At 39.8% G+C, this 10,790-nt stretch overlaps 1 protein-coding gene across 1 annotated transcript; it reads left to right on the forward strand.

Annotated features, from left to right (window-relative positions):
- The first annotated feature begins 3,437 nt into the window (after positions 1-3,437).
- Positions 3,438-10,039, forward strand: LOC134629784 (polymeric immunoglobulin receptor-like). The gene is made up of 8 exons (XM_063477300.1): positions 3,438-3,474; positions 3,678-4,007; positions 4,289-4,609; positions 4,734-5,030; positions 7,296-7,325; positions 7,676-7,771; positions 7,876-7,952; positions 9,797-10,039. Exons 1-8 carry the CDS (start codon positions 3,438-3,440, stop codon positions 10,037-10,039), a joined length of 1,431 nt encoding a protein of 476 aa, XP_063333370.1.
- Positions 10,040-10,790: the final 751 nt, after the last annotated feature.

The raw sequence follows: 10,790 nt of genomic DNA on the forward strand, positions 1-10,790 counted from the left end.
ATAAAAGAGTTTGTATCTGTGATCCATATCTTTCCTTTCATTAGTTGCTTAAAGTGTTCATAAAAATATTTGCTCATTTTCTATGAACTGTGGAAACCCCTAAATGTAAAAGATCAACATGAGTGTAACATGAAAAAAAATCGATTTTTGGTCACAACATGTCAGTTTTTGGTTGGTTGGTTTGTTCGTATGGTAATGCTGTTTACTTAAGATGTGCAAAAAAAATGTACTTTTACAAAGCAACTGATCAGATGTGTTTTTCATTAGAACATAAGTTTTTGCCGTAATCAACAAACTCGGGGCAATATATTCTTGAGATATTCAAAGAGAAAATAAAACATTTCAAAAGAAAATACACAGAAACATCCGCAAAACTGCTGACTCGGTCGGTTATTCAAACCAGTCCAGTCTTTTCTATTGAAGCATGATGACCTGAGCTTTGATCTTCTTCTGAGGAGACCAGATTTTTGTCCTCCTTCAAAAGTTACACTGTCAGTGTCAGTTCTTAGAGTGTGGCACTGACCCCTGCAGGTGATGTGCTAGTGTAACTCTGAATACAGTGATTATGGTGCATAGATATACTGGGCAAGACTTCAGATTGTATCACTCATTAATTTGAAATGGTCTGGTCTTCATGTTTGTTAATTGTAAAACTTGCTTTTTAATTTACTGTTTTAGACTGTTTTTTTATACTGTCATTGTTTTGTACACCTATGATATGACAGAGGATGGAGTGTGGATGAGAAGTTATAAATATTTTAATAAGGACATGTACAACATAAATTGTTGTTTAGAAAGCAAATTGTTTAAAGTTTCTATTTTTCAGGATAACCATTTTTGACTTTCCAGATGTATGCTTATTTTATTAAAGACCTGTCACATGATGTTGACAAAAAAAAACGGTTGCTGTCCACACTTAGTGCCTTTGTTTCTCTTTTCAAAAAAATAATTAAAGGAATGCTCAAAAAATCAAAGGAACACTTTAAAAATTCGTCTGATTGATTTATCATATTTTATGTATTTATTTATTTGGGGAGGGGGTTGGCTGTAGCTGAAGTTAGAGTGTGCATTTGTGCCCCATTTTAGTTAAGGGGTCAACAAGGTTTTGCAATACCTCACTAGCACAGGCCTCAGATGGAATTTAAACACCAAACACAATAAATGAAGGAAACTCCCATGGTGAATAAAAAGATTTGCAATTAATAAAAATTCTCTCTAAGTAAAGATTGTATGAACTTTTTTAACACTGTGCTGTAGCCAACCTTGAAGACACAAGCAGATTCTACCTCCCCTCACTTTTTCTGAAACCTCCGAATTGCAGCCTGCTCACAGTAGTCGAGCAGATATGAACCAAGGACATGTTCATCCAGCCAGGTGAAACACAGGGTTGAAGATCTGGAAAAAATCCTGTTTATTCTGTTGAAGCACAGCAGTTCATCCCTCTTACTGACAAGAGATCAGGCATTTTCCAGGTGAACTGAAGGGAGATCAGAATCCCTGCTGATGGAGTTTAATGAGTGTTCCAACTTGCTGCCCTCATCAGTGTCTCCTCGTGATCCCACTGACAGCTGATGCTTCTTTATAAGAGTTCTGCAAAACTCTCCTGGTGGATTAAGGAGTGAAAAAGTGTGTCACCCCACGAAATGATATTATCACAATACTTCACTCATGATATATTATTCTAATTTTTAACATTTTGTGATATCCTGAGCAGCCTCCCTATGCTATGGGAATATGACCAGAATACACCCAGCTGGCAGCCAAGTTAGTCAAGTCTTCTCAAATTGTGCACACTGACAAAGACTCATTTTCACTGCTGGAAACACGTCGGCAATATGCCTGAATTTATAGTATTTGTTTCATTTTTTTAGAGTGAAAATCTCTCTAAAAGTGATTGCAATGAGTCCAAGTTAGTTATGTGCCTCTGTCAGAAGATCTGTCCAATCACCTTGTAATAAAAAGTGGAGACTGAGTGTGCAACACTCTCAAACTCTGGGCAACCATTTCGTCACCACAACTTGAACTTGATAGCAGAATAGAAAAAAAAAATTAGTACAGTCACAAGCCAGACACATTTTTTTGTTTTAGTTTTTCAGATGAAAGGAGATCCAGGGCCTATTTTTACTTTAGTGTGACAGAGCAATAGCTTGCTTTGAATTAGGAGGTAAGTTAGGCAAGACAAGTGTGTTGGATGGCTTTTTGGTTGAGTTGATATAATCTGTTTGCTCACCAAACATTATTTCAGGAGGTGCATGAGATGAGCCCTGTATTATTCCAAGAGAACTTTTAATAAAAAAAAAAAAAAAAAAAAAAAAAAAAAATATATATATATATATATATATATATATATATATATATATATATATATATATATATACACATGTTCCTCTCGCATTCAACAATCCTTCTCCTATCGCAGGTGCAGGCTGTGTAAAGATACCCCAGAGACAATCCAGCACATAACAGCAGGGTGCAAGATGCTAGCAGGCAAGGCATACATGGAACGCCATAACCAAGTGGCCGGCATAGTGTACAGGAACATCTGTGCCGAGTATAACCTGGAAGTCCCGAGGTCAAAATGGGAGATACCCCCAAGGGTGATGGAGAATGACCGAGCTAAGATCCTGTGGGACTTCCAGATACAGACGGACAAAATGGTGGTGGCTAACCAACCGGACATAGTGGTGGTGGACAAACAGGAGAAGACGGCCGTAGTGATCGATGTAGCGGTTCCGAATGACAGCAACATCAGGAAGAAGGAACACGAGAAGCTGGAGGAATACCAAGGGCTCAGAGAAGAGCTCGAGAGGATGTGGAGGGTGAAGGTAACAGTGGTCCCCGTGGTAATCGGAGCACTAGGTGCGGTGACTCCCAAGCTAGGCGAGTGGCTCCAGCAGATCCCGGGAACAACATCGGAGATCTCTGTCCAGAAGAGCGCAGTCCTGGGAACAGCTAAGACACTGCGCAGGACCCTCAAGCTCCCAGGTCTCTGGTAGAGGGCCCGAGCTTGAAGGATAAACCGCCCGCAGGGGCGAGATGGGTGTTTGTTTGTTTTTTAATGTATATATATATATATCTGTATTTGGTGTCCCTGTATCAATATAATATCACCACAGAAAATCACAGTATTATACTGTATAAAATTTTCCCCCACCCATACTAAATATAGTTAAATACTATTACTTAACTCTTTTGATGCAAGATTTTTAATTTATACACTGCATAACACTTCTTTCACCACTAGATGTCATATGTCAGCTATTTTACAATCTATTAAAATACCTTTATATGAACTGCCATCTAAGAATGTTGATGTCCTGATAGTCTAGCTCCACCCCTCCCCTCATATTGCTATGACATGAAATGACCCTAGTGTCTGCACAAGCTTTTCAGTACTGAAAATATTTCCTGTCACGTTTCTATTTCGATGAGCAAAGATGTGGAGCATTCAAAGTCTGCTGTTCATCTTCTGCAGTAAGTAATTTAAATAAGAAAACAGATAAAGATTAAAACCAGCTGTATACTAACAAATAAATGTATGTTTTAGTATTAAGCAACAGTAAGTGACGTCCTGTATTGGTCTTCTAATTTCTTTATACAGCACTAAATTTGCTAGTAAGAAAGCTGACCTGACAAAGTAAAACATGATCTTTTCACGTTATATTTTGTCTTCTTAGTTTCTCTGAGATGTGTGACCAGTGCAGTGGGGATGATCAATGTGACCGGATATGTGGGGAGAGAGGTTAATGTCTCCTGCTCTTATGATCAGAGTTATGAATCTCATGAGAAGTACCTATGTAAGAATGGCTGTGGCAGCAGTGATGTTCTCATTACAAGCAAATCAAAAGCAAGCAAAACCAAATACTCAATTTATGATGACAACAGTGCACGAATCTTCACAACAACTATCTTTGATCTTCAATCTACGGATGCTGGAAAATACTGGTGTGGGGTGACCAGAACTGGAAAAGATATCTACACTGAAGTCAAGCTGAAATTAGTACAAGGTAAAAAGAAAAAAAAGGGGCATTGCAAAAGTCAATTATAGATTGCTAATAAAAAAAAATATCACAACAAATAAAGTTAAAGGGAAGGACTTCAGTTTCAGGTTAATAGAAGTTTGCATATCTTTAAACAGTGGTATGTGAATACATGACTATCTGTATTTTTTGCTGCAAAACTGACCTTCTGTAAAACTGCACTTTAACTTGGAAAAAACACTTAAGTCTTATATGTAATAGTTTCGTGGCTGTAACGTATCTTTTGGTGTTTTTTACCTTCTTGACAGACAGATGCTGTGACACTGTGACCAAAGTTCAAAGTTATGAGGGATACTCTGAGTCCATCAGTTGTCGGTATGAGTCTCAGTATCAGAACAGCCTGAAGTACATCTGCAGAGGAAATCAGCCCTCCACATGTCTGCAGCAGGCACTAATCACCTCTGACAACAAACAAAATGCACGATTCAGACTTGATGATGACAAAGTGTTAGGAACATTCACAGTGAACATTAACAGTTTGACTCGTAATGATTCAGGGTCATACCTCTGTGGTGTCCACAGAAACTCTGAGCTGGATGTTTTCTCTGCTGTTGAGCTGGAAGTTGAAGGTAAAAAATCACAGTAATAGCTCTTTACACCAGCACCAAGAAGACATTATTTGCTGTCAAATAGTCTCTAAGAAACTTAAATATTTGATTATTCTGAAATAATGTTTCTCTTTCAATCTGACAGAGTGGTGCTGTGTCAAATCAACTAAAATAAATTGTACTGCAGGAAATCCACTAACTCTGCAGTGTCCTTATCCTCCACAACACTGGGATAACAGGAAGTTCCTCTGTAAGGGAGACCACCGCAACAATTGCTCGGACATGGTGACGAGTCGAAGCAGGTTCACACTGCAAAATGATGTTGCTTCCAGCTCTTTCACAGTGAGGATCACAGAACTGGAAGCAGCTGATGCTGGGACATACTGGTGTGGGTCACACTCACAGTGGAGAGTTGGAAACTACACCAAGATTGAGCTGTCAGGTATGCTGGAGACTTTTGGTTAAGATAATACAATGTATAGCTTTTAAGCCATGTGTTTGTTTTATGTTGGTTCAGTTGTCTGAAGAGTGAATAAGTAAAACTAAAACTGTCAATATGATGTTCACACTCAGCACAAAAAATAGCAGCACAAGAAATAGAACTACCGAGAGCCTCACTTACCACAGGTGGTCTGAGACCACAAAACATTTTTGTCTCTCTAAGTAGTCATATTCTAACTTACACTGTTTAGTCAATATTTGCATTTGTAACAAAGCTTAGTCATAACAAACCCATAAATGGCTTATTCCATGTAGATTTTGTTGAAATCACTTTGCATATTTAATTAATTCTTAAAAATTTTGTCTTCATACTATAAAGGTTTTCAGACTAAAAAGCCGCTGATGTAAATAACAGGGTTGCATTTTTCATACTTTTTAATTAGTCTTTTTCCAATTTTAAACTCTCATAACAGCCAAATGAATATTTTTTGAGTAGAAATTGATTTTTTTTAAACTCTCTGTGCCACAAACTCAAGCCAGAATTTATTTTTAGAACATGCTTTTTAATGACGAACTGAGCATTAATATCACGGGAATATGGAATATATATCAATATACATAATTTCAATATAAGAAAATATCAATAATAAAATTCTACCAATTTAATGTCTATGTCATACAAAGTCTATGTCAAGTATTTGTACCTTGAGTGTTTTACCTGCTTCAGGTAAAACATTAAATAAAGAAAACGTCTGAGAAAAAAATATATATATTGGGTAAACTTTTAAGGGTAATATCATTGTGTAGACATCACTGCATGATGGCATGTAATCTTGGCATCAACACTAGTCTCTGCTACAATATCAGGAAAATAACTTTTTAAAAGGACATTTTAAACATGAAATCTAAACACAAATAGTAAGAACATTTGTGTTTGGTCAATTATCTCTTTGTTTTAACAATGTTTCTTGGCAATAAATCTTATACTGTAGGGAAGCCTGTTTATTTCCCTATATTGGGCCACATTTGTAAGAAAAATGCAAATGTGAGCTGAGCAGCAGGCTTGAGTATGTGGGTTGTGTCAATGGAAAAATTGCCAAATCTTCTCTGCCAATACCAATCAGCTTATTCTGCTACTGACTCATGTTTTGTTTTGACTCTTGTCTTTTACCCCAAGTGCTGATAACCAGGTCACTGATTACTTCTTGCCTGATTGGCAGCACCTGTGAGCATAGACCCTGCAACAGCAGTCATTAGTACCATGTTTGTCTGATCTGGATAGGGCCCATGCCACAGGGCAACTTCAAGCTGGTGTTCTGCAAAACCAACCTGCTCTACCTCCTGGCTGTAGCTCAGGTTCGATCTTTGGCTGATCTATGGCTGCATGCCAAATATCCTTGGGCAAGATACTGAACCCCAAATTGCTCTCCGATGCATACATTGGACTGTGAATATGTGTATAGAAAAGGGCTATAGAAGAATCAGTCTATTTACCATTTACCAAGTTGCAGCATTATCTGGAGTAAGTCCTAGGACCATCTCAGAATTGAAGACCAAGTTTCATATTATGTCAGAGGGATTTCAGAGATCCCAAAAAGAGCATACTACCTCATGTTGTCAACATTTAGAAACTGTAGGCAGTCTTTTACTGATTTGCATTCAGTGTTTGCAGGGCAATATGGCCGACACCTCCTTACCCAGACAATCTGGAACAGACTGCACACAGCCACTCTCTCGTCTCATAGTGCTGTTTGCATTGATGGCAGCAAAATGTGCACTCATTATTGAACATGTGGAGGAACACTATGTTCAGCATTGACTGCGGATTCTGATTTCAGGAGTCGGATCATAGGATTAAGTTATGGAGAAGATATAGAGAACGTTACAGTAATTCCTGCACCCTTAGGGTAACAGGTTTTGGTTGAGGCGGTGTGATGGTGTGAGCAGACTTCTCAGTTACTGGAAAAGCAAGGCTTGTCGTCATTGGAGGAGAATATAATTCAGATGCTATGCATTGTTTTGACTAACAACATATTAAAGACAGAAAATAATTTAAACAAAACAAATGTTATACATTCTTTTATAAAACTTTTTTTTTTACTAATTTAAAGTGAAAATTTTTGAGGCAAAAGAAAAGTTAAAAACTTAAGGGTTGATTTTCCACATTTTCACTTTTTAATCAGTAAGTCATATCTGATGAAATGTTTTCTTTTACTAGACATGTGAAGAATGTGGTAACAACACTAAGAGTCTTCTTCTCTTACAGTCTTTTTGCAGCACACCAGAAAAATCCCAGGTAAAGCTATTATAGAAAATATAAACTGCATATGTGTTTCTGTTAGTGTGCACGCCAGCTGAGAAATGTTGTGAGACCAAGTACCTTTTCACATTCAAGATTAACATTTAGTTTTGTTTATGGTTATGGTTTCATGGTTACAGTACATGAAGTGAGTGTATGTCACACCAATATGTTAAAACATCTGTGGGTTTTTTGTTAAGTTAAAAAACACATAACTATTAACAAAAAGAAAAGTGAACATGAAAACATCTTGGAAGGCCACATTTCTCCGCTTATGTGCATGAAAATAAAAGTGTTTTGGAAAGTGTTTCTTTTTATTGTCTCCTCTTTTGGTTTCTGTTTTTCAGATGCAGCACTCTATGTAGTTTACACTGTACCTCCTATCCTGCTACTGATGTGTCTCCTAGTTACAGTTTATAAGAACAGATGCTCAAGAGTTAATGGTATCTTTTACAGTCATGTACACATGGACATGCTTACACTCAAATATAGATGCAAATATAGATGCAAAACAAGTACAACCACTATGTATACTGTGTATTTTCAGAAGCCGATGACACCATGAGCAGAAATACACCCAAGGAAAAAAACATAGAGGAAGTGATGGGGGCTGCAGAAAGTGGAGTAAGAAAACTAAAGTGTAAAGCATTAACAGAGTTGTATGTATAAAATATAAAAATATAAAAGAATGTGGCACAATTGGAATTTGTAATTATGTGTACATTTTTATTTTTGATGCTGAGACAATGATAGCAATTTGATGTCGGAATGCAGATGAAGGCCCTGCTACAGCTATGAACAGCCTCACACAGGCTGTAGTGTGGCTACAATGGTGGAATAACTCAAGGGCAGTGAGAGCACTAAGATTGCAATTGGAAATTGAATAATTTCTTTGAATGGAGTTTCTTTTTTCTCTTTTTAAAAATTGTGAATGCAACCTTTTTTAATTGCTTTACCCCTTTATATGCATATTCACTAGCTAATACCACGTTTGGGGATGGGCTCGAAGGGGAGTGGCAGCGGCTCCCGGGCTGGCAGATCCCCATGTACTAACGAGAAGTGAAAGAAAGAAGAGAAGAAGAGAAGGAAAAAGCAGGGGGGGGGGGGGGGGGCATGAAAATGACAACAGCAGGTATTGGTGAAGGGGTCATATATAGCTTGAGGCCAGAAGGGCTATGAATGAGGTGTGGTCCTGCTCCTGAAATTCATAACTGGTAGGCTTGTGACGACCATCAGCCCAGGAGGAGGATTAAGTAGTCAGGAATTCCCTTGCGGGAAGCAGAAATTGCAGCGCCGAAGTAAAAGTAATGGCCAGAGAAGAGATTGGGAGGAATCCTGGATGATGAGAGAACTTGGCGAAAGTGTCAAAGAAACCATGATCTTGTTGGGATGTGGCCGGATTCAGTGATGAACAGTGGATCTGAAGGTAAGGCGTGCTGAGATTTTCTGAGGTAGAGGTACTGGCTTAGCGATTCAAAGGGGCTTAAAGGTGAGTTTATTTTGAAGTAGTATATTGGAATGGGGCTGCCCGACTGGGTGGTTTTGCTTCGTTTGAGGAAGAAGATGAGGCAGTCTTCCGAAACTGGATGGAAGTTGCTTAAACACAAGTGAAGATCTGGTTGAAATATCGACGATAAGCAGGTAAATTCGGAACAGGGCAAGAAGCCGAAGAAGGCAAGCAGGAAAGTGGCTTTGAGTGTACGTGCCAGGAAGTAGTCACCGTATTTCAGCCGGAGCGTAGAGATTCAGCGATATAGAAGATCTGAAGTTAGGGGTGTGGGGTTGCAGAGGGAGTATGACATCGGAGACCTTTTATGAGTAATGGTATCTGGGACAACGTAATGGTTGAGCATGGCGAAACTGTGAGCATTTTGGTGAAGAAATTTATGCCGCCGAGATACATCTTCATCATGGGAATTTTGATGCTCAGAAATCGGAAAGCATAAGATATGAAGCCGAACATGGTTGCAATGTCAAATGACAAGACGGGAAGATTGAAGTGACTGTGGAATGAACAGAACATGTTCCAAGCGGTCCAATAGGTGGACAAAGTGCTTGCTGCAGCACTGTTTATTATTGCTTTTTGGGAGAGGCTGATGAGTTCTGCGATGCTAGGGTTTAGATCTCGAATGTAGTAACTGAAAATGGAGGAACTGGTGTCGGAGCTGACTCTGCATGAAGGGCCAAGGCTCTGAATGTCTGGAGGGAGAGACGAGACAGGGACTCAGCAATGAAATTGAAATGCCCTGGGATGTGTTATGCTCTAATTACGAAATGGTCTGTGACTGATAGCCACGTGACCCAACGCATGAAGTGCATGATGGAAGGGGAATTGCTTTGGCCTTTGTTGATTATGTCAACTACAGCAAGGTTGTCTGAGTGAATGAGGATGGATCTTATTGACAATTCGTGGCCCCACAGTAAGGCTGCAATGACCACCGGGTAAATTTCGAAAATGGCTGACGAAGGGAGGAACCGCTCCTGGATATATTGGCAGGACTCAGGAGGCCAAGCTGAAGAGAACCACCTTACGCCGTAATAACCCCCAAAATGGCAGAAAGGGCGGCATCTATGTAGAGCTGAATGTTGTCAGGGTGGGACAGCTGATCATCGTAAAAGAAAGTAATGTCGTTCCAGTTAGCAAGCAGAAGTTGCCAGAGTCGCAGTTTGGCTTTGGAAGAGCTATCCAGCGAGATGGAGTCAAGGAGTGATAGTTTAGATACTGCAAGTGAAAGCAAGTGAGAGATAAAGGAGTGTCCCAAAAGAGAGAGTAGCTGTCGTGTGGAATGTGGAAATGAGGAGAAAGTTTTGGAGGAGAAGAGTGATGCGATTGAGCTTTTCGATAGGCAGGGAGGCCTGGAAACGCTTGATGTTGAGGGTTATGCCGAGGAACCCCAGGGATGTTGAAGGTCCCTCTGTTTACTCTTCCGACAGTGGAACACCGAGTACAGAGAAGACTGATCACAGAGTGGATAACCCCCGTGTTGGCGGTGACGTGGGAGGGGAAATGACTAGGAAATCATCGAGCAGATGGACCAAAAATGGCAGTTTATGATTGTTGGAGAAGATCCAACATAGAGCTTTGGAGAGTGAGTTGAGGGCTGCTTTTGCAACCAAAGGATAGCCTGACAGTGAGAAAGCAAGCATCCCTCCACTTGACTCCGAACAAGCACCAGAAATCAGGGTGAATTGGCAGGACCTTCAAGGCACTTGTGATGTCGGGTTGGGAGGAGGAATTGCTGAGACCAGCGAAAACTGACCAGTGTTAGTTTGAAGAAAAGAGGCCTGGGCTAAAAAGCTTGGCCATGGGCTGCTTGAAGCTTCACTGACAGAAGTAGGGTTAGAGGGATGTATGGTTGGATGCCTGGTTGTAAGAATGTTAGCTGAAGTGTTGTAGAAAGGAGCTGAGGTGAGAGGAGCTGGCAACCCGGTGCCGAGGTTTGCTGCGGCGTTTAGCAGAGG

The sequence above is a fragment of the Pelmatolapia mariae genome, linkage group LG6 (assembly GCF_036321145.2).
Source record: "Pelmatolapia mariae isolate MD_Pm_ZW linkage group LG6, Pm_UMD_F_2, whole genome shotgun sequence".
In the NCBI taxonomy this organism is placed as follows: domain Eukaryota; kingdom Metazoa; phylum Chordata; class Actinopteri; order Cichliformes; family Cichlidae; genus Pelmatolapia; species Pelmatolapia mariae.

Bases quoted from the DNA above. Each gene is read 5' to 3' on its own strand.
- LOC134629784 (XM_063477300.1), top strand. From the start codon at position 3,438: ATGTGGAGCATTCAAAGTCTGCTGTTCATCTTCTGCA. The intron at 5,031-7,295 runs GTATGCTGGAGA...CTTCTCTTACAG, and splicing joins CACCAAGATTGAGCTGTCAG to TCTTTTTGCAGCACACCAGA. The intron at 7,953-9,796 runs GTAAGAAAACTA...TGGCTGACGAAG, and splicing joins TGGGGGCTGCAGAAAGTGGA to GGAGGAACCGCTCCTGGATA.